General features: G+C 42.6%; 1 protein-coding gene across 1 annotated transcript in view; it reads right to left on the reverse strand.

Moving 5' to 3' along the window:
* Positions 1-1,869: 1,869 nt before the first annotated feature.
* The window catches only part of LOC120029657 (glutamate receptor ionotropic, NMDA 2C-like), a 121,201-nt gene continuing 100,513 nt past the window's right edge, over positions 1,870-22,557 (reverse strand). The window contains exons 14-18 of the mRNA XM_038974939.1: positions 15,515-15,744; positions 9,256-9,416; positions 8,837-9,024; positions 7,928-8,160; positions 1,870-3,510 (exon numbers count right to left, since the gene is read on the reverse strand). Of these exons, the coding sequence (XP_038830867.1) occupies positions 1,870-3,510; positions 7,928-8,160; positions 8,837-9,024; positions 9,256-9,416; positions 15,515-15,744 (2,453 nt within the window). The remainder of the gene's footprint in view (positions 3,511-7,927; positions 8,161-8,836; positions 9,025-9,255; positions 9,417-15,514; positions 15,745-22,557) is intronic.

Genomic DNA, 22,557 nt, shown 5'->3' on the forward strand with positions numbered 1-22,557 from the left:
GCGCTCAAGACCTCGGAAGATAAACCTTCGCCCCCAGTCTAACAGGACAACAATACTAAGCACACAGCCAAGACAACACAGGAGTGGCTTCGGGACAAGTCTCTGAATGTTCTTGAGTGTCCCTCCCAGATCCCGGACTTGAACCTGATCAAACATCTATGGTGAGACCTGAAAATAGCTGTGAGTGACGCTCCCCATCCAACCTGACAGAGCTTGAGAGGATCTGCAGAGAAGAATGGAAGAAACTCCCCAAATACAGGTGTGCCAAGCTTCTAGCGTCATACCCAAGAAGATTCTAGGCTGTAACCGCTGCCAAAGGTGCTTCAAGAAAGTACTGAATAAAGTGTCTGATTACTTACGTAAATGTGATATTTCAGTTTTGCAAAAATATATAAAACCTGTTTTTGCTTTTTCATTATGGGGTATTGTGTGTAGATTGATGAGGGGGGGAAACGATTGAATCCATTTTAGAATAAGGCTGTATTGTAATTTTTTTTTGGAAAAAGTCAAGGTCTGAATACTTTCCGAATGTACTGTAAATCTGATGAGAAGCCCTATTAGATTGTGTGCTGCTGTGGATGTATCATCCATCCAGTGTGATGTGCTCAGAGTAAGCACATATCTAGTATCAGCCTACCTTCCCAAAAACCTTACCTTAACCATCAGGGTGGGAACACAAAACTGACCGTAGATCAACGTCCAGGATTATATATCTTCTCAGATCACTTCTACAGCTGAAACGTTTTTATTGCACTGTAGATACACACACTAAGGGCTGGATTCAATCCGTATCCCCACAGTATCACGGAAGATCCGCGTTATAGCTCATTATAGGCAATGTTCCCACATTTGCAGAGACTGCACTTACAGTAAACCCTGCATGTCGGCTCAATCGGAAATTATCTTTGCCTTTTAATGCCGATCTTTCTCAATACTTCCGCGATAGGGATTGTGTCCAACCCTTAGCTTTCCGTATTCCTTACCAATATACAGTGTGTTCATATCTACAACGGAAACCTTTGTATTGCAATTCTTCTCCAGATTCATTAACTGTACTCATACTTGTAGAAATTGCTGGGTTGTCATGGCCTTGTACATAGCAGTCAATAGATACAGGTAACTGTGATCTTGTTAGTGTGTATGGTTGTGGCAGGTTTTTTGCTTATATGGAGAGCTGAAGACATGTTCCCCTTTCGCTCGGCTCAGTGGAGAAGGGCTCGGATATAACCCGGCAAGGGCTGACAAAACACAGAACACACACAGCACACATACACACACACAGAATACACACACACAGCTCTCTGGGCTATGTGACATCTTTGAGAGCATCTGTCCCACACAGCAACACTACTGACTCTGTACATCGTGGCCACGTAATACAATGCACAGAACACAGGAATATAATGTTTCAAAGCAGCAAGTAAAATCAACATTCCATCAAAAGCCAAGGGTGCTTCAAAGGGTTCTCCTATAGGGACAGTCGAAGAACCATTTTAGGGTCTAGATAGCACCTTTTTTCTAAGAGTGTAAAATTTGAAGAAAAAGGGACGTCACTGTGCTAGGCTGAGCTAGCTACAGTACAGTCACCTCCACTACACATCCTTTCAGTTTCATGCTTTTTCCAAAATGGCCAATTAACATTCAGTCAAACACTCTACTTTGTCTGTTCAATAAGGAATAAGGAAGTTCAACTGTCCAACCTACCCACCCCTCAGCTTACCACCTTTACTGTACAAATCCTTTGTGTACATGTTTCTGTGTATGAGACATCGGTCACTGTGGATCACAAATCTTAAATGTGGAAGTCAAACAGTATATTCTATTGTATAAATTCCTGTATGTAAAGTCTGCAGTGTTTGTCTGTGTCTCTCAGACCTCTGACTCCAGACTAGACACGCGTCCCCAGGGCTGGGTCACACAGGATCTGTCCTCAGACCTCAAACCTACTGATGCATCTCCTCTCTGGGGCTCTAAGCCCGGATCCTGGTCCTCTCGGTAGGCTCCATTGGCCCCATAGGCTCCATACAGACTGTCCTGGTACAGCAGCCCCCTCTGGCCTCGAAAGCCACCTCCACAGGGCAGGAGCTGGCATACTGGGCTGGGACTAGGGTATGTACCGGGGCTGGGGCTGGCATGGTTGCTGGATGCCTGGGAATGGGCCTGGAGGTCCAGGGGGCCATGATAGAGTGGCAGCCCAGGGTAGGAGGTTAGATAGTGGGAGTACTGTCTGCTGAGCAGGTTGGTGGCTCTCCGAACCCCCCCAAGGCCTACCCCCCCTCCGCCTCCCTGACCCCCCAGCATGGCCTCCCTGTAGGTGGGCAGGTGGGTGGAGTTTGAGTACCGCAGCTTCTTACGTCCGTTCCCTTTCCTCTGGTCCTGCCTTATATGGAGATACGCATGCTGGCGAGTTGAGGTGGCAGGGTAGCATAGGTTGTTCCGGAGGGGGGCGGGGTTGTAGAGTTTAGTGGGAGTTTCTTGGTCGGCCATGACGCAGGGGAACAGGTCTGGTAAAGCAGAATGTGATTGGCAATCAAGGGATGTAGGCGGAGTTTCGTCCGGCTGGAGAATCCGCTCACTCCCCCAGGTGGCTCGGAGGAAAGATGGCCGTCGGTGGACCCTCTGTCTGCCTGCCAGAACCAGCTCCTCCAGGGGAAGAGGCCAGGAGCCAACGGAGCCTTCTACCCCAGGACAGAGCACCGTTCCTGCGTACAGGGAGTCGGGCATCTGGGGCGAGACGTTGTTCTCCTGGAGGTGGTTGGCCCGGAGTTCAGCCAGACACACCGTCTTCTCCTCCCTGCGCCTCCTCCTCTCTCCTCCTCCTGATTCCCCTGAGAGGAGGCTCTTGCTCCTCCTATTCTTCCTGGAGGGTTCTGTGTGGGATGGATGGGAGATGGCAGAGGGGTGGTGAGAGAAGGGGTAGATGTCTGGCTGCTGAAGCTCACTATAGGGGATGAAAGGAGAGCGGGGGTGGGAGATGTGCTGGGGCTCCACATACAGCCTACCTGTGGAGGGTTGAGAGTAGGAAGAGAGGAGGTCCCCCCCAGCCAGGTCAAGGTGAGGGCTACTGAGACTAGAAACAGAAAGTGGTCTGTCGTAGAGGGAGGAAGTGCGAGCCGGGAGCGTGTATCGTAGCGGCGTGGGCCTCGCCAGCCCCTTCTGCCTGTTCAGAGAAGTCACTACACCCAGCGTGCAGTATTGCGGGATGAGGGGGTGCTCGGGGGACAGGTGTGTGTGTGTGTTCTCTGTGACATGAGAAAACCCTCCTGGAACCATTTCCGTGGTGACCTGCTGCGGAATGTGGACTGGCAGGTTGCCGCCATGGCGACCCCAGTGTTCTATGGTCTTGGTGGCGTGGTCCAGTGAGGTCTCGACCTGGGCAGAGTTGACCAGGTCTTTAGCGGTGCGTAACATCTTAAGCATGTTTGCCTGGGCGTAGTTAGTTGTCAGATCTGAGTTTGCCAGGTTAGGGTGGTCTGGTTCCTCCACCCCGTTGAAGCAACTGTAGATTCCCTGGGAGATGGAAAAGAGAGGGAGAAAGGGATAGAGGAGGTTAGATAGAGGGAGGGAAAGTAGAGGAAGGGAGAGAGGAATGGGGGGGTAGGAGTGAGAAAATGACAATCTATTACACTTAACCTTCAGCTAACCTAGAAGCCCTGTAGAGAGAAGACTTGGCTCAAAAGTTACACCTCACATATAGTAAGAAAGTAATTTCATTCAACTAATTTTCCCAGTTAACAGAAGTTATGAATTCATTTTACATTCCCCTGATTATACAGAACAACCCGTTTGTTGTGTTCGAGACCACCTAAAGCGAGACCGATTCAAGACCAAGAACAGAAAAATGTCCACTTCAAGATCATGATTTAATTTAGTCAAATCCCCACCATAATAAGAGTTGAAAATGTCCAGTATTTCAGTGTTCATATTTCAGAACAACATATGGATTCTTTAGAATTTCAAAATAGTGGAAAAAATGCATGCTGAGGGAAATTAGAGCTGCTCTATAAATTATTACTATCCCAAGCACAGTGGGGAACAATGGGCGTTCTACACTTTCAGAGAAAGCTAAGGATTTATAAAATAATGATTACAATAGTATAATAATAATGATCATTATATTATTATTTGCAATGATGTTCTGATTTAATCTCTTCAGTTTTTGTTTGAAAGGATAGGATAGGGAAAACTAAAGGGAAAATAATATCCAATCAGGATTTTGATCTCTGGGAGATACATCTCGCTAGCTAAGTCAGCCATTGGCTAGGCCAACAGAATCTAGATGAAGGCATCTGCCAATAAATTGTATTAGGACAACATTTTGGAGTGACAGTGGAATCAACCGATCACATTTTGACTTAATGGGTGGGACCGTTTTTACAAAACGCATGGAAACTTTTGCCTTCTTGAAGGCCAACAGGTCACTGCGCAATAGCGAGCAGTAGTTTTCCCACAGTCTAGCTAGCTAGCTTTTGTTGTCGGCTAGTTTTTAGTGACTGTAGCAGGTGTTATGAAAGAGGATATTGTTGCTTTTTTGTTAGCTTATCCCTTTTCAATAATACATTTCAACAAGAAGTTAAGTTTCAAATTATCAACATCCGGTGAGTGTTTTTTAGTTTTTATAACACTTGCTGTTGTTAGCCATCTCTTTGAAAATAACTTATGTTTGTGAAACACACATTTAAAGTGGAACTAACAGCATTTTAGCAACATAAAATTTGATAAAATTCTGTTCATGTACACCCCCAAGAAGAAAATGGTCATTTTCACGTTTTCATAAATTCTTAGAATGTTTGGGAATTATTTATAGTAAGGCACATGTGAAAATTCTATAGCAATATAGAGTGAGAACGTGGCATTTGGACAATTAATAGACACTGCAGTAAATAAAACTGTTTTGTCCAGGACCGGAGTCTACAGAGACTGGTGAGCTATAGCCAATCAGATCTACAGTAGGCCTTTAAACAAACAAGCCATTTGCCATACAGCCCTGCTATCATTCACTTTGAACTGGACTGTGTGTTTACAGGCAGTTGCAACAGCACGACTTTAGTTAATTAGAACTCATTCGACAAAAGCCACAAAATACACCTGAAAGGATTTCTGCAAATGTGTTAACACCATGGGAGTCCTCTTACATTTGGGAACTTTACAGTGCTATTGATCAAGCAACCATGAACAGTTAGGCTCTCTCTCCCTCAGTTACGCACATCAAGAAGTTAAAAAACTAATGCTAGCCGGAGCAAGATGAGCTAAAATCTAACGAAGGAACATTAGATAAACCCTCTCAAACGTTTTCAGCTAGTAGGCCCTCAAAATTGTACTGATAAACCATGGGGAATTGTAGCCTCCTCGTCCTTCTGCAGCTTGCCTGCCAATGCATGCTTGTCCCAACCAAGCACCCAAGCTGACTGGTTAAATTTGCCTAGCTTGCTAGCTAGCTACTTCCAGACACAAATTAGAGAACACCTCACTCTGACAATTTGACTTGCCGTAGCAGAGCTGGTTAGGCTGTTTACATGTTATCTAGTGCATTCTTGACTAACTATTACTTTTTTGTCTACATTTATTGACACCGGTCATATTCAGCAGGTGTTGCGCATTTGTAAATTCATCAGTTGTTCTGCACTCTGGCAAACTCAAACGAGAGTGCTCCGAAGAAAGATATGAGGGGAAGAAGTCAGTCACTCACCCACTCCTCCAATGGCATGACATGACATCCTCCTAGCAGTTTGATAGCTAGCTAGATAACATTAGAATATGTGTTTTTAGCTTGCTATATAAATAGATACCCTAGCCTATTAGCAACGTTATTTATGACTGTGATCATTACGATGTGATTATTGCAATCATTGCCCTTGCTAGTTTGATCGTATTGACATTCCCAGCCTTAGTTACATTCATTTTTTTTATTTTTTTTATTTCACCTTTATTTAACCAGGTAGGCTAGGTGAGAAAAAGTTCTCATTTACAACTGCGACCTGGCCAAGAGAAAGCACATTAGTTCGACACATACAACAACACAGTTAAACATGGAATAAACAAACATACAGTCAATAATACAGTAGAAAAAAAAATCTATATACAGTGAGTGCAAATGAGGTAAGATAAGGGAGGTAAGGCAATAAATAGGCCATGGTGGTGAAGTAATTACAATATAGCAATTAAACACTGGAATGGTAGATGTGAGGAAGATGAATGTTTCATGTTTTAAAGTACTTCATGTCATCAGTGTTTGTCCAGAATATTGAGTCATTGAAATGGAAACAGTGCATCCCGAATGGAGGCAGCAAACAATGTACCAGGCCAGCTGTGATTTACAACCTGATAGCAATATTTTGGGACGACCAGGAAATGTATTGGTGAATTATATTAATCATGCACTGAACTGCATTAATCTATTCTGACAACAATGTCTTAGTGTAAATCATGGAGCATTGAGTCAAATAGATCTTTAAAACCTCAAATAAAGTTGGTTTTGTAGCATAAACTGGGAATTTTATATTTTTTACTGATATTATGATTGTCTGTCTGTTTCATATCTGAATATTTTAGGTCACCGGTTACTTTGTGTGCTAAACGTGCTATTTTTTTGCAATGGGAAGGAGTAGTTGTACCTTTCGATTGGGAATTGCTTAATGGTTGTGTTTTTGTAATGTTATGATTGGAACCTACTGGCTTATCTTGCCTGAGTTTATGGACTGCTTATCCTTTAACATCATGCTGCATGTGACTGCTGTCTTTCCATCGGCCCTATGTAATGGTGCCTGGAGAGGTGGGTATAATAACATTTTGCCAAAAGTTCCCAAACGGCCCGCCCAGCGAAGGAAAGGCACCCTGGTGTGAAATATCTAATATCTAGTTTTTGAGTTTTCCTATAGATTTTTCAGGTTCTCACTCTCAATCACACTTATTTTAAATAAAAAATGTTTTAAAAAATTGTCCACAACAACCACATCAGTCTGATTGGGTGGGCCTGTCATAGCCTGGCTCCCCAGTAGGTGGGCCTCTGTCCACCCAGGTCCACCCATGTCTACGCCCCTGATGCAAAAGGCACATGATGACAATTGCGCATCACAAATAGCAGTGGTGTAAAGTACTTAAGTAAAAATACTTTAAAGTACTACTTAAGTTGTTTTTTGGGGTATCTTTACTTTACTATTTATATTTTTGACAACTTTTAATTCACTACATTCCTAAAAGAAAATGGTCTAATTCACACACATATCAAGAGAACGTCGCTGGTCATCCCTACACATGCTTTGTTTGTAATTGATGTCTGAGTGTTGGAGAGTGCCCCCTGGCTATCCGTAATTTAAAAAAACATGAAAATGGTGCCTATAGCTAAACAAACACACACACACACAATGAACACACACACACTGAACACACTTGCTGAGCAAATAGTCTCATACTGCATCAGCAAACAGAGAGCCGAGTCTCCTGACTGCCCTGTTCACAGTCGACTGAAAAACTGACAAAGCCCAAATTAATTTGGCCCTCAGGGGCCCCCGTAGGGATTAATTATCAGATAGTAATTTAGCTGCAAATCTGATAAGCCCTGATACAGGCACAACTCTGCAATTACACTCTGCTAGAGCAGGACGTGCACACACACACACGCACTCTGTAAGAGTGGTGTTGGAGTTGTGTCTATAGATTTTTGGCTAGTAATGTTTTTCTTATTCCTTCCTTGCGCCTGCCTCTCCTCTCGCCAACAACCACGCTTTCATTACATAGATTGGTTGTTGATTAACACTAATGTTGAGCTGGAATTGTAACTGTGGTTCGTGCTCATTATAACTATAGCTGGCAGATGATAACGTAGTCATTGAAATGATAGGCGGTGTAAACAGTACTAAGAGCTCATATCAGGCTCATACATTGGCCACACACCCTCTCTCTCTCTCTCTCTCTAAACCTCTCTCACCCTGCTGATAGCGAGCAGGAAGTCCATGCGAGGAGACTTGTCTAGTTTCTTGCGTAGTTTCCAGTAGAGTAGATGTTCCCAGGCAAACACCAAGAGACTGAGCCCCATGGCCACCAGCAGCATGTAGAAGACCCCGGCCATGTTGTCTATGTCCAGCTTACTACTCATCACCTCGTTCTTCTCATTCTGACAGATGCCTGACAGCCAGACCGTCTCCAAACGCTGGGTGTCACCTGGGAGAGAGGAGAGGGACATGGTCATAATCCCCTTGAGGAGGGACTCACAAGTGAATAACTAGTCAGATCCAGCTGCTTTAGCTTTCTCTCAAATAAGGGTAGGCTACTGAGGAACGCATTATTTATGACTTACAAATTGGGGTTAGCAGTGAACAAGAGACGACTTCCATAATTCTCCCGTATCAGTATGACCACAGATGGGTAATTGCACTGAAGCTCCTGTTACACCTACATAAGAAACCTTTTCTGTGTCTGTATGTGTGTGTGTAGTTTTGTATTCCCAACACTGTCCTCGTGATATCTCTAACACCTCCCTGTGGTCCCTACGGTCCTACTGTGATAGCGGATATTAACTCCTACTGTGTGAGTGTGTGTGCCCATAGTGGTTATCATCCTCACACCTCCCTACTGCGAGGAAGGATATTAACTCTCTCTCTAAGCTTCACCCCTGGTGTTGCTGCACACACTGTCGTCAACAAATGGAGAAGTGCCAGCTCTACGGGCCGTGTGTGTGTGTGTGTGTGTGTGTGTGTGTGTGTGTGTGTGTGTGTGTGTGTGTGTGTGTGTGTGTGTGTGTGTGTGTGTGTGTGTGTGTGTGTGTGTGTGTGTGTGTGTGTGTGTGTGTGTGTGTGTGTGTGTGTGTGTGCGCGCGCATATGTTTGCAGTGGCACACCGTCTCCCAGGAACTGCAGCAAGGCCAGGTCAATGGGTCGTTTCCATCTGGAATCTTTCTGCAGGGCTATGCCATAGCCTGTCGTGGCAAACACTTTACCGGAGCCGATAGTCACAAGCTTACAGCCCTCGTCCTTCCCTGCCATGTAGTTCAACACCGCAGCATCATAGATGAATGCATCCAGCTTCCTATTGAATGACACAAAAAAAAAACAATCAGACAGTGATGTAATACATCTGCAGATTATAATAAGAATGAGTTATAAAGTAGATGCACAGGGAGCCAAATAGAACTCCTTCCAGTAAATGGGACTAAATCCAATTTTTGGGTTAATGGACTGTAATATCTTTTGAGGTCATTGGGATGAGGGTTGAGAGCAGGAGGAGAGTTCAGTGTTAAGCGCAGTGCATTTTTCTTACCCTGTCTTGAGGCTGTTGAGGGCATCCTCCACTCCTTTCTGGTTGTATTTGACCATGTGTGCGTGCATGTCAGGGTAGTTACTTCTGATGTTCCTCTCTGTACTGCCGTTAGGGACCGTACCAAAACGGAATGGAGGGTAGTGCTCCTGAGGCTTCTGGAACTGTAGGAATTGATGAGGAGAGGAGATTCAGTTCAATGAGATCTAATTCAGAGCAGTCCTATTCATTTCAAACTGATTCAAATAAATGCAGTTCCACTCAATTCAATTACATTTGATTGAATGCCATTCTACCCTTTTCAATTTGATTAGATTTTATATAATTCAAGGCCATTATTTTTGAGTCAATTCAATAGCCATAGATTGCCCGGACCTGCTGTTAGCCCGGACCTGCTGTTTTCGACTCTCTCTCTCTACCGCACCTGCTGTCTCTAACTCTGAATGATTGGCTATGAAAAGCCAACTGACATTTACTCCTGAGGTGCTGACCTGTTGCACCCTCGACAACCACTATGATTATTATTATTTGACCCTGCTGGTCATCTATGAACGTTTGAACATCTTGGCCATGTACTGTTATAATCTCCACCTGGCACAGCCAGAAGAGGACTGGCCACCCCTCTGAGCCTGGTTCCTCTCTAGGTTTCTTCCTAGGTTTCTGCCTTTCTAGGGAGTTTTTCCTAGCCACCGTGCTTCTACATCTGCATTGCTTGCTGTTTGGGGTTTTAGGCTGGGTTTCTGTATAGCACTTTGTGACATCGGCTGATGTAAAAAGGACTTTATAAATACATTTGATTGATTGATTGAGTTCAGTCTACTACACTCTAAAAAAACGCTGCTTTAAAAACAACTCAATTTGGGTAAATATAGGACAGAACACATGTTGGGTTATTTTGAACCAGCAGTTGGGTCATTTAAGAACACATTGCTAGGGACAGGTTGGGTTGTTGATGCTGCGGTATTTAGCTAAAATCAGAGATGGGTAGACAAATATTACAACAAATATTATGGCTGAACTCAAATGTGCTGGTTGATAAAATACCTGTATTTATGGGAAAGATGTTTGAAAAGGGTATTTTGTTCTTAAATGATATTTTAAATTGTAATGGTAGAGTTATGTCCTTCATGGAGATATCAGAATTGTACGGGAAGGTCTGCTCAATCCAAGGGTACAACCAATTGATTACAGCATTGCCCCAAAAACGGAGGAGGCGGTTGGCAGCGGGAGGAGGTAGGGAACTGGTCTGTCTGCCCAATATAAAGGATCAAAACTGGTGGAGGAATAAAAATAGCATAAATAGGAAAGTATACCAGTTTCATTTGAGGACCAGGATGTTGACAACTGTGCCATACAGATTGCAAAATAGTTGGGAAGAGATTTTTGATGTACTGTTTCCATGGTACAGGGTGCATGAGTTGATATATAAAACAACGCAAGATTCAAGACTTCGTGCTTTTCAGCTAAAATTATTATATAGAATTCTTGCCACCAACAAAATGTTGAATACTTGCGGCATTAAATCATCGAAGCTCTGCAGATTTTGTTGTGAGGATACAGAATCAATAGACCATTTATTCGGTATTTCCCTCAGGTAGCCTGTTTCTGGTCTCAGGTTCAGGAATGGCTGAAAATGCATAGCATTGATCGAAAACTGACCCTAGAAATAGTACTGTTAGGAGATCTGGAGAGACCTGGTCAGTCAATTACTAATATACTAATACCCTGAATAAAAGTATTTATCTTCAACACGCAATCTGTAGATTCTATTCGATTAGATAGATTGAAATTGTACGTTAAACATCATAGCATAGTTGAAAGATATGTGTTGCGTAGGAACATGAAGTGGGTGGCCAGCAGAGATAGATGGGATGGGCTGAGGGAAGGTGAGGGTTCGTATGTGGAATTGGAGACAAGTGGAGTGGAGTTGCTGTGTGAGAGAGAGAATGATGGTCAAAAGATAAAGGGAAAAAAAGTATAAATAAAACATAATAAAAGTACATTTGAAAAAGTACACTAAGTGGCAGTGTTTTTACAACTAATGCCGGTTTGCCTGAGGCTGATGCCGTGCAGGTGTTTGTACACATGCATATACATACACACACTCTCAATCAAATAAACACATACAAAAACACACACATACATGTAATAGTGCCAGACATGCACACAAACATATACAGTTGGCATTGCTGTTATGATTTCAGTTGTCCTTGATGTCCTTTGTTTTACATTTATTTATTTATTTTTGGCGTTGTTGTTTGCTGTTTTCTTCTGTCTTTCTTTTTTCTCTTTAGTTCATTCTCTTGGTTGTTGGTGCATTGGGGGGTTCTTGGGGGAATGGAATGAATTGTATTTTTATTTATTTTTTCTTCCGGGGGGGGACTGTGGGAGGGGTCTCGAATGGTTGAGGGACAGCTATTGGGGAACTGTGGGGGGATCTTGGAGGGTTCGGGTTTCACAAGGTTGTGATCATGAAAAAGGAAACTATGACATATATTTTATATCACTATCATGCACACGCACCCTCACACATAATGATGGCTCTGTTGCGGAAAGACTGATACATGTTTGATTGTGTCTTGATGCTGTATTGTTTGTCCTTCATGTTCTAATACTTTAATGTTACCCCCTCCTTGTGTTTTTTGAAATAAATAATTAAAAAAATATTAATAATAAAATCAGAGATGGGAATTATTTATATTACATGTATTTCAAAAACGTATTTTAATCACAATGTATATATAAAAGTATGTTGACACCCCTTCAAATTAGTGGATTCGGCTATTTGAGCCACATCTGTTGCTGACAGGTGTATAAAATCAGCCATGCAATCTCCATAGACAAACATTGGCAATAGAATGGCCTTACTGTCATAGGATGCCGCCTTTCCAACAAGTCAGTTTGTCAAATTTTTGCCCTGCTAGAGCTTCCCTGGTCAACTGTAAGTGCTGTTTTTGTGAAATGGAAACATCTAGGAGCAACAATGGCTGAACCGCGAAGCTCACAGAACAGGACCGCTGAAGCGCATAGTGCGTTAAAACATCTGTCCTCGGTTGCAACACTCAATACCAAAGCGAGGTCCATACAGAAATGATTTGTCGAACTTGACTGGCCTGCACAGAGCCCTGACCTCAACTCCATCGAACACCTTTGGGATGAATTAGAACGGCGACTGCGAGCCAGGCCTAATCACCCCCAAAATCAGTGCCGACCTCACGAATGCTCGTGGCTAAATGGAAGCATGTTCCCACAGCAATGTTTCAACATCTAGTAGAAAGCCTACAAGAAGAGTGTAGGCTGTTACAGTAGCAAAGGGGGGACCAACTCCATATTTATGCCCATGATTTTGGAATGAGATTATACTTTTGGTCATATAGTGTAGTTCTGAATATTTTGTATTTGTATTACACTGGTCTGAACAACACTCCAATGTAGTATTCAGAGCCCTTGACCTTTTCCACATTTTGTTACATTACAACCTTATTCTGATATTGATTAAATCGTTTTTTTCATCAATCTACACACAATACACCATAATGACAAAGCAAAAACAGGTTTGTGTATTACATTTTTTTATTAATGTATTATAATTAATCTGAAATATCACATTTACACAAGTATTCAGACCCTTTTACTCAGTACTTTGTTGAAGCACCTTTGGCAGCGATTACAATCTCGATTCTTCTTGGGTAAGACGCTACAAGCTTGGCACACCTGTATTTGGGGAGTTTCTCCCATTCTTCTCTGCAGATCCATTCAAGCTCTGTCAGTTTGGTTGGGTAGCGTCGCTGCACAGCTATTTTCAGGTCTCTCCAGAGATGTTCTATTGGATTCAAGTCCGGGCTCTGGCTGGTCCACTCAAGGACATTCAGAGACTTGTCCCGAAGCCACTCCTGCATTGTCTTGGCTGTGTGCTTAGAATCGTTGTTCTGTTGGAAGGTGAACCTTCGCCATAGTCTGAGGTCCTGAGCGCTCTGGAGCAGGTTTTCATCTTTCCCTCGATCCTGACTAGTCTCCCAGTCCCTGCCACTGAAAAACATCCCCTAAGCATGATGCTGCCACCACCATGCTTCACCACAGGGATGGTGCCAGGTTTCATCCAGACATGAAGCTTGGCATTCGGGCCAAAGTGTTCAATCTTGGCTTCATCAGACCAGAAAATCTTGTTTCTCATTGTCTGAGAGTCCTTTAGGTGCCTTTTGGCAAACCCCAAGTCGGCTGTCATGTGCCTGTTACTGAGGAGTGGCTTCCGTCTGGCCACTCTACCATAAAGGCCTGATTGGTGGTGCTGCAGAGATCGTTGTCCTTCTGGAAGGTTCTCCCATCTCCACAGAAGATCTCTGGAGCTCTGTCAGAGTGACACTTGGGTTCTTCGTTACCTCCGTGACCAAGACCATTCTTCCTCGATTGCTCATTTTCTCCAGTCGGCCAGCTATAGGAAGAGTCTTGGTGATTCCAAATCTCTTCCATTTAAGGTTGATGGAGGCCACTGTGTTCTTGGGGACTTTCAATGCTGCAGACATGTGTTGATACCCTTCCCCAGATCTGCGCCGTGACACTATCCTGTCTCAGAGCTCTACTGACAATTGCTTCGTCCTCATGCCTTAGTTTTTGCTCTGACATGCACTGTCAACTGTGGGACCTTATATAGACAGGTGTGTGCCTTTCCAAATCATGTCCAATCAATTGGATTTACCACCTGTGGACTTCAATGAAGTTGTAGAAACATCTCAAGGATGATCAATGGAAACAGGATGCACCTGAGCTCAATTTCGAGTCTCATAGCAAAGGGTCTGAATACTTATGTAAATATGTTATTTCAGTTTTTATTTATTTTTTAATTTGCAAAAAATACTAAAATCTATTTTCACTTTGTCATTATTGGGTATTGTGTGTAGATTGATGAGGAATAAAAAATAATGTAATACATTTTACAACAAGGCTGTAACATCACAAAATGTGGGTCTGAGTACTTTCTGAACACACTGTATTTTATAAGAAGATACTCTAGAAAGCTGTAATTTGTAAAAAATTTAATAAAATAAAAAATGGGACCACATACTTATGTCATGCAATAAAATGCTAATTAATTACTTAAAAATCATACAATGTGATTTTCTGGATTTTTGTTTTAGATTCCGTCTCTCACAGTTGAAGTGTACCTATGATAAAAATTACAGACCTCTACATGCTTTGTAAGTAGGAAAACCTGCAAAATCGGCAGTGTTTCAAATACTTGTTCTCCCCACTGTATACATTTTTATTTAGTTCATTTAACAGATGCTATTATCACACCATAGCACCATCAGACTTCTGATACCAATGTTGGGTGAAAGGGTGCCACAAAATTGTGAACCGCTATAAAAAAAAAAGTATTTTGTATTTTGAAAATACAAAAATTACAGCTTTCAAGAGTATCTTGCTACAAATTATATTGGAGTGTAGTTCAGCCCAGTGTAATTCAAAATACACAATACTCAGAAGTAATTGGAATATGTATTTCAAATATATGTAACAGACATACTGCCAATCTGGTCACAGCTCAACTAAGTGCCCCAACTGCTGGGTCAAAAATATCTATTTACCCAGTGATGGATTGTTCACCCAGCATTTTTTTGAGTGTAGTACTTCAACTCAGGGCCGTTTGGCCAAGTCAGTTCAGAGTTGAGAGGATTCAGAGTGCAGGATGGATGAAACCTTTGACAGAACCACACAGAACCCAGACGCTCATGAAACTCAATTAAAGTGCAAATAAAAACTCTCCATTATAAGCTGTTAGTATTGACCTTCAGAGCCCTGTGAAGATGGATGGACCTCTCTACAATAAGATCCCGTGTGTGTGTGTTCACTGTCTGAGAATAATATAATACTGTCTTAACACCTCCCCTGAGGCCATGGGTTTTTCTCTCTCTCTGTATCTATTCTTTGTTTATTTGTTTCTCGCAAGTCAAGTTTATCACTTGCTATTTTCCTCTTCTGTGATTACACTGAGGAATAGCGTGCCAAAGGAAGAAGTAAGTGTGTGTGTGTGTGTGTGTGTGTGTGTGTGTGTGTGTGTGTGTGTGTGTGTGTGTGTGTGTGTGTGTGTGTGTGTGTGTGTGTGTGTGTGTGTGTGTGTGTGTGTGTGTGTGTGTGTGTGTGTGTGTGTGTGAGTAAATGCTATGGTCGGACAGGGAGAATCTTTGACAGGACGAGCCCAGAGAGGACAGTTATCAGGATGGATGGATTGATGGATGACTCAGGGATTGATTAGTTGTCCTACCTTCTTGTCAGACAGTCCAGACACAGTGTCTATGTACTGCTCCTGGATCATGAAGGCAGCCAAGTTGGCAGTGTAGGAGGCCAGGAAGATGACAGCGAAGAAGGCCCACACCAACACCATGATCTTACTGGTTGTGCCTTTAGGGTTCTCAATGGGGACTGAGTTATTGAACACGATGCCCCACAGTAGCCACACTGACTTCCCTATGGTGAAGGTAGGACCTCCGGGCGCTGGGGGGGAAGGAGCAGAGATGGGCAGTATTTCTATTACATATACACTACCGGTTAAAAGTTTTAGAACACCTACTCATTCAAGGGTTTTTATTTATTTTTACTATTTTATACATTGTAGAATAATAATGAAGACATCAAAACTACGAAATAACACATGTGGACTCATGTAGTAACCAAAAATGTGTTAAACAAATCAAAATGTATTTTATATTTGAGATTCTTCAAATAGCCAACCTTTGCCTTGATGACAGCTTTGCACACTCTTGGCATTCTCTCAACAAGCTTCACCTGGAATGCTTGTCCAACAGTCTTGAAGGAGTTCCCACATATGCTGAGCACTTGTTGTCTGCTTTTCCTTCACTCTGTTGTCTGACTCATCCCAAACCATCTCAATTTGGTTTAGGTCAGGTGATTGTGGAGGCCAGGACATCTGATGCAGCACTCCATCAATCTCTTTCTTGGTCAAATAGCCCTTACACAGCCTGGAGGTGTGTTTTGGGTCATTGTCCTGTTGAAAAACAAATGATAGTCCCACTAAGCCCAAACCAGATGGGATGGCGTATCGCTGCGGTAGCCATGCTGGCTAAGTGTGCCTTGAATTCTAAATAAATCACAGACAGTGTCACCAGCCAAGCACCCCCACACCATAACACCTACTCCTCCATGCTTTATGGTGGGAAATACACATGCTGAGATCCTCCGTTCACCCACACTACGTCTCACAAAGACATGGCGGTTGTAACCAAAAATCTCCCATTTGGACCAGACCAAACGACAAATTTCCTCCGGTCTAATGTCCATTGCTCGTGTTTCTTGGCCCAAGCAAGTCTCCTCTTATTATTGATATCCTTTAGTAGTGGTTTCTTTGCAGCAATTCGACCATGAAGGCCTGATTCACACAGTCTCCTCTGAACAGTTGATGTTGAGATGCGTCTTTTACTTGAACTTTGTGAAGCATTTATTTGGGCTGCAATTTCTGAGGCTGGTAACTCTAATGAACATATCCTCTGCAGCAGAGGTAACTCTGGGTCTTCCATTCCTGTGGCGGTCCTCATGAGAGCCAGTTTCATCATTGAGCTTGATGGTTTTTGCGACTGCACTTGAAGAAACTTTCAAAGTTCTTAACATTTTCCAGATTGACTGACCTTCATGTCTTAAAGTAATGATGGAATGTCGTTTCTATTTGCTTATTAGAGCTGTTCTTGCCATAATATGGACTTGATCTTTTACCAAACAGGGCTATCTTCTGTATACCACCCATACCTCGTCACAACATACCTGACTGACTCAAAAGCATTAAGAAGAAAATAAATTGCACAAATTAACTCTTAAGAAGGCACACCTGTTAATTGAAATGAATTCCAGGGGACTACCTCATGAAGCAGGTTGAGGTAATGTCAAGAGTGTGCAAAGCTGTCATCAAGGCAAAGGGTGGCTATTTGAAGAATCTCAAATAAAAAACAATTTGATTTGAATAACAATTTTCTGTTACTAAACGATTCCATATGTGTTATTTCATAGTTTTGATGTCTTCACTATTATTCTACAATGTAGAAAATAGTAAAAATAAAGAAAAACCCTTGAATGAGTGTAGGTGTTCTAAAACTTTTGACCGGTAGTGTATTTGAAATACATATTTTAATTACTTCTGAGTATTTTTTTATTTGAATTACACTGGGCTGAACTACACTCCAATGTATTTAGTATTTTCAAAATTCTGTCATTTGTATTTTCAAAATACAAAACACTTTACATTACCAGTTAGAGGCGGGGGGATGTTAGGGAGGAGAGGGAGGTAGAGATTAGATGTTTGTTTAATAAACCCAAGGTATCATAACAGCCTCATTAGCAGATGTCCAATTGGATGAATGGATCAGTAAAGCTCCCAAGATTCAGTGTTGTTGATGTGTTTCATGGAACATAATCCTTATACGTCCATGTTCCTATACTGTTGATGACAGAATCATGAATTTCCAATTAGCTTATTTCTATAGGCCCCTACTAGGCCTTATAGAGAGCTGAAAAGGTCAAACTTATATAATGTTTCTATTCATAGGTCGTTCCCTAACCCATCACTCAACCCAGCAGCATTAGCGGTCCTCTCAGCATTAGCCTAGCCACTGAAAGGTTAGCCATTAGCCTGCCTCCACCTGGTGTGTATCATGTTGAGGAAGACAGCATTAGCCTCTAATTGTGTGTCGTGTTGGGGAACACTGCACTTGCCGCTAGCTTGCTTCTAGCTGTGTGTCGTGTATGGGAACACACCCTCAGTCCATCCATCTTGGTTATCTTAGCGGAGTCACATCCATCTCCGTCAAATTAGCCTAGCGACAAACGTTAATTAAACCAGGAAGTGACCTTTCAGACAGTGAGACGAGAGCGAGCTCTGGCATCTCGGCATGCTGGGATTGAATAGCCTTCTTCGTTGTGTGTAAGGCTATACCCCACAGTCTCTCGGGGACTCTCGGTCTGACATTCTGTTTCATAACCTGTAAAGCAGGCTTCCCCAATAGGTGGCCCGTGGGCCGAATTCCGTTGGTGGGTGATTTTATTTGGCCCCCCAAGTTGTCAGAAATATACAGTACCAGTCAAAAGTTTGGACACGCCAACTCATTCCAGGGCCAAGAAACACGAGCAATGGACATTAAACTGGTGAAAATCTGTCCTTTGGTCTGGTCCAAATAGGAGATTTTGAGACGCAGAGTCGGTGAATGAATGATCTCCGCATGTGTGGTTCCCACCGTGAAGCATGAGGAGGTGGGATAGTGTGGGGGTGCTTTGCTGGTGACACTGTCAGTGATTTATTTATAATTCAAGGCACATTTAACCAGCATGGCGACCACAGCATTCTGCAGAAATACGCCATCCCATCTGGTTTGGGCTTAATGGGTGTTTTTCAACAGGAAAATGACCCAAAACACACCTCCAGAATGTGTATGGGCTATTTTACCAAGGAGAGTGATGGAGTGCTGTATCAGATGGCCTGGCCTCGATTGAGATGGTTTGGGATGAGTCGGACAGCAGGGTGAAGGAAGAGCAGCCAACAAGTGCTCAGCATATGTGGGAACTCCTTCAAGACTGGAAAAGCATTCCAGGTGAAGCTGGTTGAGAGAATGCCAAGAGAGTGCAAAGCTGTCATCAAGGCAAAGGGTGGCTACTTTGAAGAATCTCAAATATAAAATATATTTTGATTTGTTTAACAATTTTTTGGTTACCACATGATTCCACGTGTGTTATTTCATAGTTTTGATGTCTTGACTTTTATTCTACAATGCAGAAAATAGTCAAAATAAATAAAAACCCTTGAATGAATAGGTGTGTCCAAACTTTTGACTGGTACTGTCTATATACAGTTGAAGTAAGAAGTTTGCATACACCTTAGCCAAATACATTTAAACTCAGTTTTTCACAATTCCTGACATTTTATCCAAATAAAAATTCTCTGTCTAGGTCAGTTAGGATCACCACTTTATTTAAAAAATCTGAAATGTCAGAATATTAGTAGAGAAAATTATTTATTTCAGCTTTTGATTCTTTCATCACATTCCCAGCGGGTCAGAAGTTTACATACACTCAATTAGTATTTGGTAGCATTGCCTTTAAAATGTTTAACTTGGGTCAAACGTTTCAGGTAGCCTTCCACAAGCTTCCCACAATAAGTTGGGTGTATTTTGGCCCATTCCTCCTGACGGAGCTGGTGTAACTGAGTCAGGTTTGTGGCCTCCTTGCTCGCACACGCTTTTTCAGTTCTGCCCACACATTTTCTAGAGGATTGAGGTCAGGGCTTTGTGATGGCCACTCCAATACCTTGACTTTGTTGTCCTTAAGCCATTTTGCCACAACTTTGGAAGTATGCTTGGGGTCATTGTCCATTTGGAAGACCCATTTGCGACCAAGCTTTAACTTTCTGACTGATGTCTTGAGATGTTGCTTCAGTATATCCACATAATTTCCCTCCCTCATGATGCCATCTATTTTGTGAAGTGCACCATTCCCTCCTGCAGCAAAGCACCCCCATAACATGATGCTGCCACCCCTGCGCTTCACGGTTGGGACGGTGTTCTTCGGCTTGCAAGCCACCCCCTTTTTCCTCCAAACATAACGATGGTCATTATGGCCAAACAGTTCTATTTTTGTTTCATCAGACCAGAGGACATTTCTCCAAAAAGTACCATATTTTTCCCCATGTGCAGTTGCAAACCGTAGTCTGGCTTCTTTTATGGTGGTTTTGGAAAAGTGGCTTCGCTTCTTCCTTGCTGAGCGGCCTTTCAGGTTATGTCAATATGGGACTTGTTTTACTGTGGATATAGATACTTTTGTTCCTGTTTCCTCCAGCATCTTCACAAGGTCTTTTGCAGTTGTTCTGGGATTGATTTGAACTTTTCGCACCAAAGTAAGTTCATCTCTAGGAGACAGAATGTGTCTCCTTCCTGAGCAGTATGACGGCTGCGTGGTCCCATGGTGTTTATACTTGCGCACTATTGTTTGTACAGATGAACGTGGTACCTTCAGGCGTTTGGAAATTGCTCCCAAGGATGAACCAGACTTGTGGAGGTCTACAATTTTTTTTCTGAGATCTTGCCTGATTTCTTTTGATTTTCCCATGATGTCAAGCAAAGAAGCACTAAGTTTGAAGGTAGACCTTGAAATACATCCCCAGGTACACCTCTAATTGACAAAAATTATGTAATTTTGCCATTCAGAAGCTTCTAAAGCCATGACATCATTTTCTGGAATTTTCCAAGCTGTTTAAAGGCACAGTCAACTTAGTGTATGTAAACTTCTGACCCACTGGAATTGTGATACAGTGAATTATAAGCGGAATAATCTGTCTTCAAACAATTGTTGGAAAAATTACTTGTGTCATGCACAAAGTAGATGTCCTAACCGACTTGCCAAAACTATAGTTTGTTAACAAGAAATTTTTGGAGTGGTTGAAAAATGAGTTTTAATGACTCCAACCTAAGTGTATGTAAACTTCCAACTTCAACTATATATATATATATATATATATATATATATATAATTATTTTAGTTTTTGGACTTAAGACTGTAAAATCACCAGGAAATGAGCTCAAAGTAATTTTTATTTAGTACAGTTGAAGTCGGAAGTTTACATACACTTAGGTTGGAGTCATTAAAACTCATTTTTCAACCTCTCCACAAATGTCTTGTTAACAAACTGTAGTTTTGGCAAGTCTGTTAGGACATCTACTTTGTCCATGACGCAAGTAATTTTCCAAACAATTGTTTGGTGGTTGAAGATATCCCTCTAGTGGTGTGGGGGCTGTGCTTTGGCAAAGTGGGTGGGGTTATATCCTGCCTGTTTGGCCCTGTCCAGGGGTATCATCGGATGAGGCCACAGTGTCTCCTGACCCCTCCTGTCTCAGCCTCCAGTATTTATGGTGCAGTAGTTTATGTGTCGGGGGCTAGGGTCAGTCTGTTATATCTGGAGTATTTCTCCTGTCTTATCCGGTGTCCTGTGTGAATTTAAGTATGCTCTCTCTAATTCTCTCTTTCTCTCTTTCTTTCTTTCTCTCTCGGAGGACCTGAGCCCTAGGACCATGCCTCAGGACTACCTGGCATGATGACTCCTTGCTGTCCCCAGTCCACCTGGCCGTGCTGCTGCTCCAGTTTCAACTGTTCTGCCTGCGGCTATGGAACCCTGACCTGTTCACCGGACGTGCTACCTGTCCCAGACATGCTGTTTTCAACTCTCTAGAGACAGCAGGAGCGGTAGAGATACTCTCAATGATCGGCTATGAAAAGCCAACTGACATTTACTCCTGAGGTGCTGACTTGTTGCACCCTCGACAACTACTGTGATTATTATTATTTGACCATGCTGGTCATTTATGAACATTGGAACATCTTGGCCATGTTCTGTTATAATCTCCACCTGGCACAGCCAGAAGAGGACTGGCCACCCCTCATAGCCTGGTTCCTCTCTTGGTTTCTTCCTAGGTTTTGCCCTTTCTAGGGAGTTTTTCCTAGCCACCGTGCTTCTACACCTGCATTGCTTGCTGTTTGGGGTTTTAGGCTGGGTTTCTGTACAGCACTTTGAGATATCAGCTGATGTAAGAAGGGCTATTAAAATAAATTTGATTTGATTTACAGACAGATTATTTAAGAAAACTATGTCATGGCTTTAGAAGCTCCTGATAGGCTAATTGACATCATTTGAGTCAATTGGAGGTGTACCTGTGGATGTATTTCAAGGCCTACCTTCAAACTCAGTGCCTCTTTGCTTGACATCATGGGAAAATCAAAATAAATCAGCCAAGATCTCAAAAAACAAATTGTAGACCTCCACAAGTCTGGTTCATCCTTGGGAGCAATTTCCAAATGCCTGAAGGTACCACGTTCATCTGTACAAACAATAATATGCAAGTATAAACACCATGGGACCACGCAGCTGTCATACCGCTCAGGAAGGAGAATCGTTATGTCTCCTAGAGATTAATGTACTTTGGTGCGAAAAGTGCAAATCAATCCCAGAACAACAGCAAAGGACCTTGTGAAGATGCTGGAGGAAACAGGTACAAAATTATCTATATCCACAGTAAAACAAGTCCTATATCAACATAACCTGAAAGGCCGCTCAGCAAGGAAGAAGCCACTGCTCCAAAACCGCAATAAAAAATCCAGACTACGGTTTGCAACTGTACATGGGGACAAAGATCGTACTTTTTGGAGATATGTCCTCTGGTCTGAGGAAACAAAAATAGAACTGTTTGGCCATAATGACCATCGTTATGTTTGGAGGAAAAAGGGGGAGGCTTGCAAGCCGAAGAACACCATCCCAACCGT

Source organism: Salvelinus namaycush, chromosome 35, assembly GCF_016432855.1.
Source record: "Salvelinus namaycush isolate Seneca chromosome 35, SaNama_1.0, whole genome shotgun sequence".
Classification (NCBI taxonomy): Eukaryota; Metazoa; Chordata; class Actinopteri; order Salmoniformes; family Salmonidae; genus Salvelinus; species Salvelinus namaycush.